The 20,233-nt window shown below is 36.7% G+C and overlaps 1 protein-coding gene across 1 annotated transcript in view; it reads right to left on the bottom strand.

Moving 5' to 3' along the window:
• Positions 1-1,958: 1,958 nt before the first annotated feature.
• LOC145978984 (calcitonin gene-related peptide type 1 receptor-like) overlaps positions 1,959-20,233 on the bottom strand; it is a 99,516-nt gene continuing 81,241 nt past the window's right edge. The window contains exons 9-11 of the mRNA XM_083112040.1: positions 19,519-19,604; positions 15,299-15,479; positions 1,959-2,169 (exon numbers count right to left, since the gene is read on the bottom strand). Coding sequence (XP_082968166.1) covers positions 2,113-2,169; positions 15,299-15,479; positions 19,519-19,604 — 324 coding nt within the window. The 3' untranslated portion in view covers positions 1,959-2,112. The remainder of the gene's footprint in view (positions 2,170-15,298; positions 15,480-19,518; positions 19,605-20,233) is intronic.

Raw genomic sequence — 20,233 nt, 5'->3', positions numbered from 1 at the left:
CAGAGTGAAATGAAAACCTTAAAAGTGAGAATAAAATTACACGAAAGTGTAAACAGCTCAAATTTATACGAAGTATCGACGTATAAAACGACCTCAAGGTTGCAACACTGATTAAGTGAGCTTCACAACACCATTTTTGTCATTTTAAAGATGGCGCCTGCTGAATACAAATGCACCGGCGAAGAGCAGTGGTTGCTTGTCCTCTGGAAGCCTAAAACTTATAGACGTTCTACTGCAAATGAAAATTCAACACTATGTATGCTTATCACGCCAGCATGTTTACAAATAGAGGCGGCGGTTCGACAACGGCCTCAGTCCGCACACAGATAGGTGGAAAGACCTTTGCGGTGGCTCATAAGTGACTCAATGTAGATTCCAAATATTCTTCTTCTTGAGGTGTACAGGCACTAACTCAGACTTTAAAATATAAGTGGATCAGCAATGGATCTTTGCTAAAATGCTGCACACTTGTGCAACCCCATCATGCAGGAACCTACTAGTTAAACAACACAAATTAAGGTTTTCATTTGACTGTCCCACGTAATTTTGGTTCATTTGTATTAAAAGCCATATTTCGTGAATGTCCGTGAGTGCTTCACTCAAACTTCTAGGTCACGAGGCGGCTAGGTACACTAGATGTAATTAATTCAATTAACTTTTACAGGTTGAAGGTTTTCAAGAATGTTTATACGTATATTATAAATAAGGTTTCTAACAACTATTGATGTAATTTTCTCTATTGCCCCATACTTCTCCTACTAGCCCTTCACCTAGTTCAGAGCCATCAGCCCCTGATTATTTGTGACATTGTCCATGAAATCCCTTGCCACAAATACATGCGCTCATCCATGCTTAAATCTCATAAATGCAAAACTCTTATAAGTACAGTTACTTCTTAACAATGAAACAGTTTAAGAACTATGCATAGAAAGAAACCACTGAAACGTTCAGAGCACAAAAACACAATGCGATTAATCTTTCGAGCAGCACAATTAACAATTAATGCACATGCAACATAAATAAAAGGTTAAAAAACGGAAAGTTCTCAAGTGGTTTAGGATTCCAAGAGTTGAGTCTCTTGAACAGTTTTGTTCTTGGGAATATGTATTCTGGAGTAAAACGTTTGCTCATTTCAGTATCATTTGAAAGGAGAATACATTTAGACATAACCAGTCATGAAGTGCTTTAGACAGACAGTAAAGGTAACTCACACGGTTGCATAAAAGCACAATATATACAGGTATTAGCTGTCTGAAAATAATCTCCAATGTCATACAGGTTATTTCTGAAAACAACCAACTTCATACATTCAAGAACTCTCCTTGTCTGTATCATGGAAGGAACTTAGATGCAAAAAGTTCGTGACAGAGTGTTTAGTGCAACGTCATAGGGATTCCATGATAGAATTCCTTTAAGTCATGGATGGAAATTGGAAGTGTATTATGTATTGCCCTATCCATCATCGTTATCATGATATGTTGAAAGTTTCATTCCTTAAAAATTAGAATCGTGTAATACACTGCAGTGACGTTAATGTTGTGTACAGTAAATGTGAAGATGATGTTAGTTGCCGATACATACATATCTTGAAGATGAGAGTGACTTTAGATCTCCATAGCTGTAGTCTTTGAAGGTGAGAGTCATGTTAGCTCTGTAAGATTCCAGCATCTGAAGATGAGGTTGTATTTCAGAATTTGCAAACCTTAAAGATAAGGACGGCGTACCAAACTTTTAAAGTTGTGTTCAGAAATTACCTGTATTGAAAACAGAGAACTCTTCAGTGTGACATGAAAGCTGCATATTGAACTCAAGAATTTAGTTATTTGACAAGGACAACAGTCAGAAAACAAACATCAATTTCACGTTTTTGAAACAGTCAACATACTGATTAGTCTGAGAAGCATAGAGCACCGCTTATACGCTATCCTCTGCAACACCCTGCGAATTTCCATGTTGATGAGAACGGATTATCGTGTCCTGACCAGGAGACGGAGTGGGGGAGGTGGAGGGGGTATCCAGTACTACAACGCAAGTGCCCCGTCTGGCATCGAAGGCGTTTCCTTTTACGATGAGGCGATTCTCGGCTGATTGCTTCCTATCGGCCTCTTGGCGTCATAGCTCTCGCTGTTCTTTGAAGGCTGTCATGGAGCGGTATAGAAGTGCAAGAATCTGTGAAGGTGAAAGAAAAAAGCGGGAAGGTTGGAGAAAAAACTGAAAGATATACAAAAGCGAAACAAAGAAAAACGAGCTAAAATACGTCCTGAAGCCTTTTTGGCAACAAACGAAGAAGCGATTCTCTCGGGTGATCGATCAAGTGAGTTCTGGAAATTTTTCGAGCTTTATAGAGCTAGAGTCACTTCCCTGAACACGAGGGTGTAACGTTACCTCCACTTATCTCGGAAATTTCCCAGCCCTCGCCAGGTCGATCAGTCGACAGAATCTCTTCCTGAGGAAAAGAGCTATTCTACAAAGTATAAGAAAGCGTAAACGTAACAAATCTAGCAGAAAATCGCTTTCTAATAGATATAGTGAAAGATTACAACTAAGTAACTATTAACTATATAGTTATATCAAATAAAATACAAAAAAGCTCTTACTAGCACTTGCACTATTTGTTAATAAGTCTCAAATACAACTTTTCTCTAATCGCTGACATCTACATTTAGAGACACAAAACAACTTATTATTATGAAACTAAGATTTGAGCAAGTATTTAGTACTACAAGGTTATTCACTGTACACAACATATTGTAGCAAAAACTAAACTTAACAGCCTGTAAGAAAATAAACCATGTTAGGCTACTTTGGATATCTTATTCATACCTTAAATATTGTAACGTATGCTTCAGAAAAAACTCTTACTGTTATGCATATGGCAAACCTTCCCATTCACGCTATTTAATTCTACTTCGTCTATCCAAAAAAGAAAATCCAGATAGTTTTTGGCACTCTCTCACACTCTTACATTTTTCATTCTATGTCACCTTTCTCTTTCTTTCCTCCTGAATGTCTCTGTTTATCTTTTCATCCTTTCCTTTGCTGTCTTTATCTGCTTCTAACGTTCTTTCTCTGTTTCACTATTTCTTTTTCTCTCTTTCTTTTCCCTTCCTTGCAATTTATCTCTTTATTCTTCTAGTTCCAGTCTTCTGTTTCTCTATATCTTTTTCACGTTTCCGGTTTTCTTTCTATATTCTTTCTTTTGTTGTTTCTCTCTTTTTTTCTCATTTCTTTATCATTTTCTTTGTTTTCATACCATTATTTCTGTTGGTTTGATTCAAATGATCATTTTGGGTGATTCAATACTTGGACACGTTCATGTTGAGGAAGAAATAAAATGCTTAATATTTGTTTATTTTTGCGTTATATGTGTGGCTGTTTGTTTGTGCGTAAATGTCATATGTGCTCTAAAATTGCAAATTTCAGAAGCAATAGCTACTTAAATATTTCCTAATTCAAGCACTAGCACCATCAATAATTCTAACAGCAGCAATAATCATAATTAATTCAATAAATATTAATTTACAAATTCAACTTCTAATATTAGCATCTAATATATAAAAATGGATGTATGTGTGTGTGTGTTTGTTCCGGCATAACTCTCGAACGCCTGGAGCGATTTCAACCAAACTTGGAACACGTATCACTTGCAATCTGGAAAGAAATACTGTGGGGTAAGACACCCCTGTCATCCCTGGGGGTGGGAGTGGGGAGGGGGTGACATGCAAAAATAATCGAAAACGACCGATATTAGTGTGGAGTCCACAGTTTTCCGTGTCGCTAAGATGAATAGTGACACTCCCAATGTCGTTCAACTCCAAGAGACCCCTGACATCCATAGGGGAGGGGGTGAGAAGGGGCTGACATGTAAAAATAATCGAAAACGACTGATATATAATGTGGAATCCATAGTTTTCGGGGTTGCTAAGATGAATAGTGAGACTCCCAATGCCGCTCAACTCCAAGACACCCCCTGACATGTAAAACGACCGATATTAGTGTGGAATCCATTGTTTTCGGGGTTGATTTGATGAATAGGGACACTCCCAATGCCGTTCAACACCAATACACTCCTGGCAACCCTAGGGGTGGGGGTGGGAAGGAAGTGAAATGCAAAAATAATCGAAAACGACCGATATTGGTGTGGAATTTTTAAATACCTGTAAATCAAATTAGTTACATTTTACGCTATAGTTAGAATTCATTAAACACCCGGGCAAAGCCGGGAAATCAGCTAATTACTAATAAAAATAGTAGTTGCTAGCTCTTTAGAAAGAAGGGAACAATTTGTATTTTACTTCTCGCCAGCTTCCTTATTTGACGCCAGAGGCAGCACTAGGATACGCTTGCCAAACGTTTTGTCTTCGTTCATGTTGCTACCGCTAGATGGTGGGTAGATCATTATTTTGTTAGTTTCCTAGCGCGTACACTGTAAAGAAGGATTTGTTCCATCACACAGAGTACGAAGAATGGGAATTATGAAAGATGTACATCAGCCAATAAGTGAAGATAAAATTTTGCAAAATATAAATTCATCAACGGCCAACGTAATCAAGGTAAAACGCATTGTGAAGCATAAGTACGAGGAGGGTACTCGCGTTGCTGTTCCAACTCGAAAGGTAATTGTAACATTCTACTCGCAATCCTTACCACAATATGTCACACTGTTTTACAAAAAAATTGATATTGATAGTAGGTACATTCCCTTGATTAAACAGTACACTAATTGTTTTTATTATGGGCACTTCAGAACTAATTGCAAAAGTAAATTAAAATGCAAACGCTGTGGTGAGAATCACGAATCGTTCTCTTGCACAAATAAGATCAAGTGTTTCCATTGTAATCAGGAGCACACTGCAATTGACAAAAACTGTCCTGAAAAACAACGCCAAAAGGAGATAATCAAAATTATGCCAGTTCAGAATGTTACGTTTAACGAAGCTATGAAGAAAGTCCCAAAAAGCAACAATATGTATGGATATGAACAGATATCTACTGGTCATGTTCAGGAAATAGAAAATACAGAAATGCCATTTACATATGCTTTGATATCTAACAATTCGAGTAGCACCTCATATCATAATAATGTAATACAAGATCAATACAGAGTATCTAATAAAAGGTCATTGTACAGTTCAAAGAAAGCTGGAAAATATTTGGAAGAGACTGAGTCTTCTCAAGGAAAACGCCAGAAATCTTCTCAAGCATTGAGACCATTTGAAAAAAATGAATATTAAAAGAGAATGAAAAACCCTGATTATTCTTTGTCAGGATCTCGAAAAGACAATGCTCCGGATTTGTCGACAACATGCCAACAAAATAAATTATTTGTTCTTGCAGAGGCGGCTCAAGCTATCCAGCCAAATCGGGCACAAGAACAAAATTCTACAATATTCCTAAATAATTTTTCATTATTTATAGAACAATTATGTAGCCTAGCAGGAACTTCGACACTGAAAGTTAACGAGGACTGGACTTCCATTGCTACAAATATTTTGCAATACTTATTTCAACAACCAGCATGCCAGACAAAGTCTTGAAAATATTGCAATTTAATATACGAAGTTTAATTCCTCATAGACATAATTTACAACATGTTTTATCTTATTTTTCTGCAGAAGTCCTTCTTATACAAGAAACGTGCTTGAAAACTTACTCAACTTTGAAGTTTAAAGGTTTCAATTGGTTAAGAGATGATCGTTTAGATGGATACGGTGGTTCAGCTATAGGTGTTAAAAGAAATATACAGTATGACATTATATTGTTTCAAAATATAAACAGTCAAATTCAGATTACAGGTGTTAGGATTGCTGATACGTCTTATGTATCAATTTACTGCCCTCCCAAAGTGCACCTCCCTGTTACAGTGTTGCAGAATATCGTTGGGCAGCTTCCACCAAACACTTCATTTGTGTTGGCAGGGGACATTAATGCACACCACCCTATATGGGGCTGTTCTCTAACTGATCGATCTGGTAAAGATTTGTATAATTACTTGCAAGATTCCTCAGCTGTATTACTCAACGACGGAACACCTACAATAATCTCAAGACCTAATGAACAGCCGAGTGCTCCAGACATAACTATTACTTCAAATGATATAGCTTCAAAAATGCATTGGAGTGTATTAAAGAAATGTTACAACAGTAATGACATGCCAATTATGATAACCTTTCAACATAATACAATATAACGTGGTTTACTATGCGCTCTGGATAAAACAATAGTCAATATATTACAAGAAGGGTTGAATGGCAGACATTCTCCGGAAATGTAAACAATGCAGTAAAGAATTAATTGTTGAAACAAGAATTATCGTATGACACATTGGTGTCTCTCATTCAACAAGAACAAATAAATGCAACAGTGTCTAATTTTGGATCTAGAAGAAAAGTGTCTCCGTGGTGGACAACGGATTTCCAGAAATGGGTAAACGAGCGACAAAAGCACACATAAATTATAAGGAGAATCCTACCATCAATCATTTTATTAGATATAAACAAATTGCAGCAAAAACTCAGAGGATCCTAAAGAAATCAAAATCATACTTTTGGAAGTCTTTTTGCTCTACATTAACTAAAGATTCTTCTATTTCAGTGACTTCGAAAATAATAAGAAGTATGTCCAATAATAACACTTGTCATTATTTTGGAGGAGATATCAATTCAGCCTGCATAAAAGAATTTCACCGCAAGTTGACACCAGATACGGTTGAAACTAATCTTTGTCAATTGTTAAACTCTATGAAATATCCAGAAACATCCACGTTAGAATCGCTATTCACTATAAATGAATTAGAATATGTTGTTCATAAACGAAAGAAAACGTCTCCGGGTTTAGATGGTATTACATACGAATGTATTCAACACAGGCCTTTGAATGGATATGCAATTTTACTAAATACATACAATTTAATATGGAACAGTGGAGAAATTCCTTCACAGTGGAAAGAAGTGGTGATAATAGCCATATCAAAACCAGGTAAAGAATCAGGAATACATACGAACTATAGACCTATTGCTATGTCATCATGCCTTGCTAAATTATATGAAAATTTAATACTGAACAGACTCACATGGTGGGTCGAATATAATCAGAAATTACCGAAACATCAGATGGGATTGAGGAAAGGAACTAGAAAAGTAGATGTATTAGCGACACTAATTTCAGATATATGGCTATATTTCATACAGGCGGGAATTTTGTATTGTAGTTTTTCTCGATATAAGTAGCGCCTATGATTCGGTCCTTCCAGATGTACTGTTACAAAAATTGGAAAAAATGAACGTTACACGTAATTTTATAAAAAGTATTCTTGGATTATTATTGGCACGTAAATTGTACATTCGATTCGGAGGACAGTTATCCACCGTACGTTATACACATAAAGGTCTTCCACAAGGCGCAGTGCTGAGTCGCATGCTATTTAATATGTACACTGCAGATTTAGGTTCAAAAATTCTTCAACACACTCGTCTATTACAATATTCACTAGTAAAAATATTCAAGAAGGGGCTGAAAAAATTCAAAAATCTCTGGATGAATTATCATCGTGGTGTGATATCAATGGAATTGAAGTAAATCCAGATAAGACTTCGGTGGTAGTTTTTAATAAGAAGAGAACTCATTCATGCATATCAATAAATATAAACGGAAAAAGTACGTAGTCAACAAAGAAGTCATAATTTTTTGAGACTTATATTTGATGAAAAACTTAAATGGACGTCACAAGTAGAACTGGCACAATGTAAGGGATCTCAAGTGTTTGACATAATAAAAATGTTGACAGTTAAGAAAACGTTGGGTGCTGATTCTAAATTATTACATCAGGTCCATAAACAGATGCTAAACTCAAGACTGGAGTATGGTTCCTTTATGTACAATGATAATCTAAGTTGGGCTTTTAACACGCTACCTTCTATCCAATATAGCAGTTTATCCAGGATTTATGGCCTTTGGAAAGGAACTCCAAAACAAGCAACTTTCTTAGAAGTGGGAGATCTACCATACAAACTTCGAGTTAAATATCTTGCGAGCAAATTTTTACTTAAGAAAATTGCCAACACGACATCTCCGATCATACCAAAACTTGAACTGTTAGACTCTTTGATGCTCAACAGACGTACAGAAAAATATAAATCCAGATTACCTATACTATATTATGCTTATAAGGACATTAATAAATTTCAGGCTAATATTATTCGTTTACCTAATGCACCATGCTTCATGACGGACTACTTTAATATGATATCTCCCATGAGGATTCATTTTCCTGCCTATCCAAGTAGAGTTTTCAGGAAGACAATCCCTACAATTTCAAATAATATATATCAAGGCTACCTACATACAGTCAAAATTACAATGCGAATATCACATATATACAGATGCTTCAAAATCAACGTCTGGAAAAACAGGAGCAGATAATTCTGCAGAATTGAAAATCTTTCCTTTGCCATCGTTATCTGTCCATTGTCCATTGTCCATTTCGCAATACGACAGGTATTGCTTTATGTACAAGAGAAGAAGTTTAATTCAGTATTATTGCAACCGATTCAGCCTCTGTGCTAAATTCTTTACAGTTTGCATCATGGCCATATCATACGGAATGGTACATTGTTAACATAAGAAAACTCACACTGAAATTAATGAGATAGGGATATGATATCAACTTTATTTGCACACCTGGACATTCTTTAATAGAAGGGAACAATATAGCAGATACTTTTGCAAAATATGCAGCGAATCAAACAATCCAACGGAAGCTTTCAATAAAGTTTCCGTCCGTAGTTTTCGAATCGCACACTAAAAAAACTATTTACTGACTGGCAAGGCTTGCGGACAAATACTGACACTCAATGCGGTAAGGCCTACTATTCTATACAAGAAAGAATTCCAAAGCAATGTTGGTTTAAACAGATTCAACTATCCCGAAGATCCCTCACTACTATAATGAGTTGCAGGTTAAGTCACACAATCGCTGCATCTCACCTTTACAAGAAGAATTTAGTGACTTCACCAGTTTGTTTGTGCAATGAATATGCTGCAACTCCAAACCACATTATATTTCAATGCAAACTTTATGAAACTTACAGAGAACTAATTTTACAGGAATTGTACAGGAGTGTACATCAAGCGCCACTGGCACTGCATTGTTTACTGACTTCACCTTCATCCTCGGTAATCTATATTCTTACAAAATATCTTAATAAGTCGAATATAATTCTGTAAAAGTGTAATGAAATTTGGAAATTATTTATTATGAAAGGAATAATTGTGAGTAAATATTATGTGCATACATGTAAATAATACCAACTGATAAATTGTTAACTGGTGCATGGATTTGTACTGCAATAAAAAATATTGCATCATGTTAAAATGATAACGAATGTGGTAATAAAATAAAACATTCCCGCATACTGATACCATTTAATGATAAGGAAGAACAAATCTCCTAATTAACATATAGGTGCAATAATTTCCATTTATCCCTTTATGGAAATTCACAGTATTAAAACACAGAGGAACAGAAGTCTGTGCTTCTTCAATCGCACAGGTTGTTTGTTTCCCAGGACCGAATCGATTCCAACTGTATCCAGTTTCCCGCTCCCCACGCCACAAGAAATCTAGATATTTGCTCAGTGTGGGAGGTTTTTGATCAATTAATTGATAACGTGTATTATTTGCTCGTGTTCACATGCGTGTTGAATTCTATTCGGTCAAATTCTGCATCCTTTTCTGAGCACAGAGATAACAGCCCACAGGTAAATCATGTAGATAAACAAAAATATAAGTCTCCTACAAGTACCAACTGCGAAAAGTGTATTTTACGAAGTTTAATTTCGATATCAAATTTTACAATATCAATATTAACTTTCGGCTTCTTTTATTGCGTAAATCGCACATGTACAGGACGTATAAAATGTGTTGCAACACTAACTTTGATCGTTTGTAATGTATAAACATTAAGAGAGGTCTATTAACAGAAGAAGGTTGTATGCATTATACAGATAGAGCCTCTTTCATTAAGACATTTCAAAGTACTTTCAGTTTCCAGTTTATTCAGTCAGGGTAAATTTCTTGTTTCCGGAATAAAAAACTTTAGGGGAGAAATTATCGGAGGGTGATAACTTTAAATGTAGAAACCCGTGCCACCCTATTCTTTGATTTATGACCAATAGAGCTATGTACAGATGTTAATGTATTTGTCATTAGCAATTTTCTGCAAGAACTGGAAAAGTGATCATCTAGTTGGATATAATCATGGTTAGCAACACTAGAAATCCAAAATTCTGTTAGCAAATTATAACGTGTATCGAAGTAGACTACTGGCCTAACGGAAAGGTCGAGGTGAGCTCCATAAGGAAAGGGTTCCTGGATCGATACCCAGTAGAGTTACATTGTGTTCTGATCTCACTTTAAACTGTATGTCCAGTCCTGATTAGCCTATCTGCGCATAAAGTGGACTTAAAAGTAAAAAAACTCTGTAATGAAAGAAATATTTTCGGAAGGGTTCTGACTGCTAAGTTTCTTTCTTGTGCGATTCCTCTCTCTTCTGTCCGTCTTTCACTCTTTTTTCCAACAATATATCTTTATTCTTTATCTTTATTCTTTTTCTACCTCGCACTCTTCCACTCCTTCTCTCTTTGTCCTTTAGTCCCTCTCTTACTCTCTCCTTCTCACTCTGTTATTTTTCCATTTTGCTGTCTTTCACCCTTTATCACTTTCTCTTCATCTATTACTTCATCTCTTTCTTCTCTGTTAATCTTCATCTCTCTGACGTTTATTTTCTCTCCCCATTGCCTTCTTTCCCAATCGTTTCTTTACAACTCTATTGTAAACGGTTATTAATCGTCTCGTTCAAATGCTTGTTGGTCGCAAATTCCTCCTGCGGCTTTCTGAGCGGTTTGGAGAGGAATTAAAGGCTATTTCACGGTTGTCTAGCGACGACCCAAGCTCAGTCGAGAGCGAGACCCTTGTCATTCAATCAACCCAGTACTTATTCAAAGGGAAGGATGCTTCCACTAATAGGTTTGTGTTTTCATGTATTTTTACGTTCTGTTTCTTGCTTCATAATAAAAAGACGATTTTGCAGATGTTGCTAGGATTTTGGTTTTCTCCTTGTCTATCAAAAAATTAGAGAAACTTCAAAAAACAATTCTCAATATCTACTATTTAAACTTGATGGTACTTATCCAAAACTCACTCCTAGTAACACATTACGCGAAATCTTTAATATCTCGTCACTTGAAGAAAGAAGGCAAATAAGTCAACTAACTTTCCTCTCCAAATTTATTAATGGTAAAATAGATTATTCTCATCTGCTGTCGAATTTTATTTTTATCCCCTCGGAAGAACCAAAATGACCAAAGCTGAACCCCTGAGGAGAATGTGCAATTTACTTAACTCATTTTCTAAGAATAAACCAAGCATAGACTTATTTAAATTTAATTTGTAACTTTAGATCTAACCTTTAAATGTTTATATACAGGGTGGCTCAATAAGTCACTTAATACCCCCAGTACAACGCCACTGCGGCATGGAACGTGAAAATGGCGATGACCAGTCGTTGCCTGGCCAAAGGGAAACCACATTGACGTCACCCGCATGGTCGGCAGCCATCTTGATGTCCGCCATCTTGAATTCAACTTCAGAAATTTAAATGGGAAGGGGGTCGTGCGACATATCAAAATGGGCTAGAATTTCACCAGGAAAACAACTGTGACATTTGTTTTCACCTAACTTTAATTGTTGCAGAGTTAACAATACCACAAAGTTATAACACATGCTCAATATGACGTCCCTCTTGCGCAACACACACGTGTAATCGTCTCTCCCATGACCTTACCACATTCTGAAGAACCTCAGGAGTTATTGCAGTACAGGCATCCACAATGCGTGTGCGCAAGTGGGCAAGATCCCTGATTTTCGTAGCATACACCATGGCTTTCAGGTGTCCCCAGAGGTAAAAGTCGAATGGTGTCAGGTCAGGTGAGCGTGCAGGCCATTCCACAGTCCCTCGGCGACCAATCCAGTGGTGAGGGAATTGTTGATCCAGGTACTGACGGACTATCATCCCATAGTGCGGTGGAGCACCATCTTGCTGGAACCATTCAGGATAGCTCCCATTCTCGGGCAGTAAGGATGGTAAGATCTGCTCCCGTAGCAGAAGCAAGTAGCCCTCTGCATTTAAGTTGCCCTCAATGAAAAATGGACCAACAAGTCGGGAACCCCAAGTACCACACCACACCATTAGCTTCCCGCCTCCCGTCACCTTGCTGGGATCTGTCCAATGTGGATTTTCGGGTGACCAGTACCGCAGATTTTGCTTATTCACCTCTCCCTACACATAAAAATTAGCCTCATCACTGAACAGAATCTTGCTACCGACGGCAGGGTCACGTTGCAGTTGTGCTATAGCCCACTCACAAAACTGCAAACGCCTGTCTGGATCGTCCTCACTAAGGTACTGTTGCAGCTGTATCTTATACGGATGCCAGTGGTGGTCACGTACAATTCTTTGAATTGAACCCCTGCTGACACCGCTTTCCAGCGCCGGTCTCCGTGTGCTACGGGTTGGGGACTTTGCAAATGATGCCAACACCGCTACAGCAGTACCCTCATCCGTGGCTGTTTTCGGACGTCCATGTCGCGGCTTGTCATCCACAGATCCAGTATCTTGGAACTTTGCCAGCAACTGGCTGACGGCCACATGTGACACCGGTTGTCTTGCAGGATTGCGGTTATTGAAGTCTGCGTCAATGTCACGCGTACTTCTCTCCCCTGACATCAATATGATGGCAATCCGTTCCTCACGTGTTAGTGGCATTTTCGTTCAGATCAGTGAAAAAGGAAATATGCTACTCTTGACACGATCAATTCACATCATCACTCTTTTAAACTTTTATGTAAAGACAAAACACAATCGTAATTCCCATGCCAACCAATACTACAAGATATGTACATACCGGTGTCAATATACGGACATTTTCAGTGATTGGTCTAACAATAAATACCACATAATCACATACTAACGATTATTTGAACAATAAACATTTAAGCAAAAAGGAAAGGACGTGTCACTCTCCCATGCGGAAATCGCCCTTAAATTTAAAGTTAGGTGAAAACAAATGTCACAGTTGTTTTCCTGGTGAAATTCTAGCCCATTTTGAAATGTCGCACGACCCCTTCCCATTTAAATTTCTGATGTTGAATTCAAGATGGCGGACATCAAGATGGCTGCCGACCATGCGGGTGACGTCAATGTGGTTCCTCTTTGGCCAGGCAACGATTGGTCATCGCCATTTTCACGTTCCATGCCGCAGTGGCCTTGTACTGGGGGTGTTAAGTGACTTATTGAGCCATAACTTTGTGGTATTGTTAACTCTGCAACAATTAAAGTTAGGTGAAAACAAATGTCACAGTTGTTTTCCTGGTGAAATTCTAGCCCATTTTGATATGTCGCACGACCCCCTTCCCATTTAAATTTCTGAAGTTGAATTCAAGATGGCGGACATCAAGATGGCTGCCGACCATGCGGGTGACGTCAATGTGATTCCCCCTTGGCCTGATAACGATTGGTCATCGCCATTTTCACGTTCCATGCCGCAGTGGCGTTGTACTGGGGGTGTTAAGTGACTTATTGAGCCACCCTGTATTTTGTTCTGTTCATAGAGTTTCAGTTTTCAATTAGCTTGTAAGGTCATATGCCACAATTTACTTTCAATATTATTGTATTACCTTTGTGTTTTTGTCTCTATAATCTAATAATTAAATTATTTGCACAATTGCTATTTAATGCAAATTGTGTATTACGTCATTCATATTTCTTATAAACTATCTTTATTATGATCTTGGTAATGTAAAGGTGGCATCCAATATTGAACACTGTAATTGGGCATCCGCCTGTTGTGTTTCAATTAAATAAATAAATAAATGAGTTGTTTGTGGAGAAAGGCCGGATCCAGCAGTCTGCAGTCTGCAATGTTTGGTAACTTTAGTTTTGTAGTCATTGATTAAAGGCACCCAGATTTAGTCGAGTCATTCCCGACTTTTACTGAACTGCAGTCGCGAAACGAAAAATATCCCTTTTATTGTAAACTCACATTCAGACATGTTGTTCGATATAAGAATCATTGCTAATACTTATCAATTAATTTATAAATGTATTGTTTTCTGAACATAGAATTATCACGGCTGTTTTAATGGCACTTGTGTTAGAAAATTGAAGGAAATTTGAGAACATTGTTAATTTTCAGAAAATAGCACTGTTCGATTAAATATAAACAGTAAGTATCAATCTGTACACCGCGTGACAGCCTTTGTCTGAGGGCGACTGTGTTCCTGATTGTCAGGTCAGAGATAAGGGGGTGGTATCGGCGAGTTGAATTTTTCAGTTACTTTCGACCACAACAGAGCAACTTTACAATTGCACGTCTAACATTATTGCCACGTTTGACTAATCGAAACAATGAGGATGAGTGATGATATGATGAAATTGATGAATGCACACACAAAAACACCCATATCCAGGCCAGGATTAAGACTCGTGGCGTCTTGGTGGGCTGTGTTAACCACTCCACCACGAAGGTTGGCTGTACGTCTAGTTCTAGCTGCAATCCGTTCCAGGGAATGTACGATAACTCTTAGGGAAAATGCTGTGTTATAACAAATCACGCTGGCACCTCTACGGATATAATGTATTAATGTCATGTTTGAGTATTATTAAATAAAGGAACGTTCTAAGAGAGAAAATGAAAACGGAGATATTGAAAATAATCGACAGAGAATGATGGGGAAGGAGGGAAATGAAAAACCAGCCAAAGAAATCGAGAGAAAAACTAAGAGAAATAATCAAACAGTGGAGAGAGAGAGAGAGAGAATGAGAGAGAGAGAGAGAGAGAGAGAGAGAGAGCGAGAAATGAATGAGCCAGAGAGAGAGGGAAGAAAGAAAAAGCGAGACAGTGAGAGGGATAGAGAGAGAGAAATAAAAATGGGAAGAGAGATAAAGAACAGAGGCAGAGGATTAAAGAGAGAGAGAGAAAGAAGAAATTGAGAGAGAAAAGAGGAAAATAATACAAAAGAAAAGTAGTAGAAGTAAGCAGAAACAAACATAATATAAGAGAAAAGAAAGCTAGAAAGATGAAAAGAGAAATAGGCAAACACAAAATGGTTACAAACAGGCTGGAATTTATGCTTGTGGAGACCCTGTGTCAAAATCAGTGTGAGGCCCTTATACAACTTTTGGGCAAATTATGTCAATAATTTTCCCTTATTGCAGATGAGCCCAGCGCCCTCTCCTCACCTCCCCGTTGAGGTAGCAGAATATGAGTGACACCAGGAAGCCCTGGAGCCCGTCCAGGAAGTAGTCCACGTAGAGGTAGGCTTCCTTCCACTCGCAGGCGCCGCTCTCCGGCCGGTAGATGGTCACCATCGAGTGGAGCCCGAACAGCGGCACCAGCACCAGCGTGGCCCTCACAGCTTTCCTGAAACAATCGCAACGATGATTAGCTTACAATAATGACAAGACTGTAATGTTTACCATCACCATCAACTTTAAATACTACGTTACGTGCAATGTAGGAAAGTTACTAAACGAGTAACTATTACATTTATGGTTACTTACATCTAAAAGTAACAGTTACTTTCCCTCTAAAAGCTGCCATTACGTTTGACTCCAGAAAGTAATAGTTACTTCCAAAAGTAACAATTACTTTCCTCCCAAGATTAACAACTACTTTGAGTCACGAAAGTAATAGTTACTTCCAAAAGTAACAGTGACTTTGCTTCCAAAAATAACCAATACTTTGACTCCAGAAACTAATAGTTAGTAACAGTAACTTAGCTTCTAAAGTATACATTACTTTGACTCCAGAAAGTAATATTACTTCCAAAATTTACTTTGATTCCAAAAATAACCATTATATTGACTCCACAAAGTAATAGTTACTTCCAGAAGTAAGTTAATTTCCTTCCAAAAGTAACCATTACTTTGACTCCAGAAAGTAATAGTAACTTCAATAAGTAAGTAGCAGTTACTTTGCTTCTAACAGTAAGCATTACTTTGACTCCAGGAAGTTATAAATACTTCCAAAAGTAACAAGTTACTTTCCTCCCACAACAACAACGACTTTGACTCCACAAAGTAATAGTTACTTCTAAAAATATCAGATCATTTGCTTCCAGCAATGACTTAGACTCCTGAAAGTAACAGTTATTTCTCTTAAAGGAAATAACCCGTTACTTTGCTTCTAAATGTAACCTTTGCATTGCTTCCAAAATGAACCATTACTTTGCTTTTAGGAAGTAACTTTTACTTTATTTCCGACATTAACTGTTACTTTTCTACCGAAAGTAACTGTTACCTTGCTTCCAGTAAACTTAATCAATTAGAAGGAAATTGCAGTGAAGTTGTGAACTTAATTTTAATAAGTATACAGTACGGTATATGTGTTGGCGAGCTGAGTTAAGAATTTACTAATCGTCGATATGATTGAGTTGATGTTTAAGTCCACTTTATGCATAGTAAGGCTAATCTGGACTGGACCTACAGTTTAAAGTGGAAAACCAAACAACTTTGTGCCTTCACCCGAGACCCATTGATTACAAGACGACGACGTAATCGTCGATATCGTTGTGACGTGTATTTGTTTATATTTTATTCATTCTTATCTTAGATAGACAGTAGAAGAATTCTTTTGCTTTGTGGCAACAAAAGCCTCCCAATACGGAGCCTCCCAAAATGGCGTAATTGAGTCGCTCTCGCCTTGTAATCAGAGGGTCACGGTTTCGATTCCACATTTGCTCGGATCACTATGGGTCCAGTCCCGATAAACCTATGTGTCTTATAACAAACTTTGCTTCAGCATGAAACTTTGAAACAATACAGTGAATAATTTGCCATGGGTATAATAGTTTGTCATCCCTCCCTGAGGGATATGCTATCCGATATGACACTCACGCCAGTGGCAGTGTACAATTGGCTGCAATGGTATTTTTTGTAATTATTATATTTATGCACTGCTCTAGGTAAAAACATTAATGCAAGATTAATGTTTTTCTTTTTTAGATTTAGTGCATGATAAAATATATGTGCTAGACTTACGCAATAATTGTTTCTCATTTCTTATTACTTATGGTAACTTTTGTAGTTATTATAACTGCACCAACATAAAGAAAAAGAAGCAATGATTCAATTGCAAAATGGTGTCTTGAATTTTAGTAATAGAAAAATGTGTAGTCTCTGAGCTTCTGCCCTCAGTCACGGCCGCATTTATAGGAAAATAATGCGACGGGTTTAGCTTTCAGTAGTCTGAGGGTAGTAACATTAAAACACCTGTTATAACTAATAACTATTGATCATGGATGTTATTCACTAATGGTAAACTGGTTAATAATTACATTATTATTGAATTTAAACAGTTTTCAATCAATATTTATAAACATGTCGCCGTACATATAGACGTGCACTAATAATATTAACCATTACATATTTTTCATTATGGACATTGAGATTTTTATTTGCAAAATTTTCAAATTATGTATCAAAATATCTATGTGCGTTTTGAAGAGTTTTTCGAAAATTTTGTTATTTAACATTTTATTTTGAACGTAATGAATACTGTTAAAGTTATTCTGAAGATATGAATAAAATAAAATTATTGTACACCATTCATTACAAGTTATATTTTCAAAATGATTTCAGATGTTACAATAATTTGATCAACTGTCGATGCGATTATTCGATTATTGTCTTCATAACTCGAATTGCTGAGTACAATTTTAATAATAAACGAGAAAATTTTGATTTTCATAATTACTAATTTTTAAAAAATTCAAAATATTTATTAAACCCGTTAAACTCTCCCCTCATATACGGCCATGCACCAGGTAAGTACGTTTTTTTGTACATCACGGGTTAGGTAGGGATATATAGTTAAATGTATACCTACCACTTTAAACACGAAATGTACAATTCTGAATAACGAAATCATTTGATGTTTTTGGTGAAAACTTCTCTGGTAATAAGCACGATAGCTCTAGCATGAATGCAAAAGGGTGCTCAGCTAGGCCCGATGGCACTTCCAGCACCAACACGGCCGTTCGGGAGTCTTAACGGCCGTTTTTGCGTGATTTTACAACGTCGCATGCAAGATGTGGAAGGCATAAAGTCCCCTCCACCACATGGGGAGCGTCGACGCCCAGCCATTTACGACGACCGACGAATGCTTTATGGCCTCATCTATGGTGTGCTCCTAATGACTTTTTCAGCGGCGTAAAGTGCTCGCTCTAAGTACATCTTCCCAAGTCGAGACGAAATTTCCTGTTCTGACGTGACGAGACGGTCGCGTTGCAAAGTTTCGAATCCATTAAGATTGTCTGTGGCGTCAGTGTCGTATTCGTTAAGCAAAGTTTTTAAATACTGCGTTATGTCGAGTGTTGTGCAAGTTACTCAAGAAAGTAAAGCCTTACAGTTAATGTCACTTTATTTCAAACAGTAATATTTACATTGTTTCCAGAAAATAACAGTTCTATTTTGATTCCAGAAAGTAAGAGTCGCTTTACTTACGAAAGTAACATTAATTTGCTTATGAAAGCAACAGGTGTTTGCTTCCAAAAGTAAATTGACTTTGCACCTAAAAGCAATCATTATTTTGTTCCCTAAAGTAGCCATTATTTTGCTTCAAAAAGTAACCATTACTTTACTTCCAAAAGTAACCATACTTTATTTCCATAAGTAACCATTACTTTATTTCCAAAAGTAACTGTTAGTTAGCTTCAATCAGTAATCTTTAGTTTCATTTGAAAAGTAATCGTTAATTTGCTTCCAAAAACAACAGACACGAAGTAACATTACTTTGCTTACAAAAGTAATCATTACTTAGCTTCAAGCAGTAATCGTTATTTAACTTCAAACAGAAATCGTTACTTAACTTCAAAGGATAAACGTTCTTAACTTTAAACAGTAATCGTTACTTAGCTACAAACAGTAATCTTTATTTTGATTCCAAATTTAATCGTTAATTTGCTTCCAAAACAACATATACAAAGGTAATATTACTTTGCTTACAAAGTAACTAATGCATTGCTTAAAAAATAAACCATTAGTTTGAATACAGAAGTAACAGTTACTATACTTCCCGAAATAACTGTTACTTTGATTCCGGAGTGCAACCGTGTCGTTATTTCCATTCCATAGAACTTTGTGAGAAATCATTAATCGAGGGCAAACACACGAACCTATCTAAACGGAAATAGTATAAATGTCCCTTACGTTGCTGAAACTTGCTCAAGAACAAGATTTGAAAGTACTTAGAGAAGTAGCACTGAAATTCTCATTCCCTTCCTGCCAAAACGATATTGAAATATTTCGTTAAAAAGGTAAAGACATAAATACTAATTGATCAATATGGCAGAAAATTGAATTCGGATTATAAAAATAGCGTAAGAAAAGAAACACTTTTGCTTTGAACCTTATACACATTAAATATTTAATTTACATGTATACTACTACAGTTGCCTTACCTGTATTGGTCTGGTTCATTAGAATGTGCTGCACGTAGCTTTGTTACCAATATTCTAATGATGTTTATAAGAAAGACTGTGTTGATCTGGAAGAAACGAAACAGAATATATTATTAATAATATGGACGTACTTAGGTATTAACTAATTAACTTTATTAGTATTTAGAGCTAAAGCCATTTTAATATGAATGAGCATTAATAATATGCAAGAAGTGCAGTATTATTAATGTTGAAATTTAAATAATAATATTCTTATAAAGTAACTATCGAACACGAGATTACAAAAACTATACTCGAATTCATACATATTATTATTATTTCCAGAATATTTAGGCTTTCATACAAGTTTAAAAGTTTATAACTATCATTATGTTCTTCTAATAATATTCAATATATGTTTATCCAAAAATTAAAATGTACAAAGTATATAGTTTTATTTCTCTTAAGTGGCCAAGAAGAGACGAGTTCAAAAGACAGTGCATTATGCAATTAAGTGTCCACACACGTACGGAGAGAGAGGAAAAAATGCACAGATGGAGTGAGAGAGATTGGGAGACAGGCAAAAATAAATAGAAAAATGGATGTAGAGGAGAGACAGAGGAAGAGATGAGAAGAGTGAGACATTGAGAAAACCAGACAGAGTGACAGAGCCATAATCATAAACAGGCTGAGAGACTGAGAAGACATAGAGATTGTCTGATAAACAGAAGGAAAG

Source organism: Lepisma saccharinum, chromosome 25, assembly GCF_977018435.1.
Source record: "Lepisma saccharinum chromosome 25, izLepSacc3.1, whole genome shotgun sequence".
Classification (NCBI taxonomy): domain Eukaryota; kingdom Metazoa; phylum Arthropoda; class Insecta; order Zygentoma; family Lepismatidae; genus Lepisma; species Lepisma saccharinum.
Note: the sequence above shows the minus strand (reverse complement) of the source record. Positions and strands in the feature narration are given on the sequence as shown.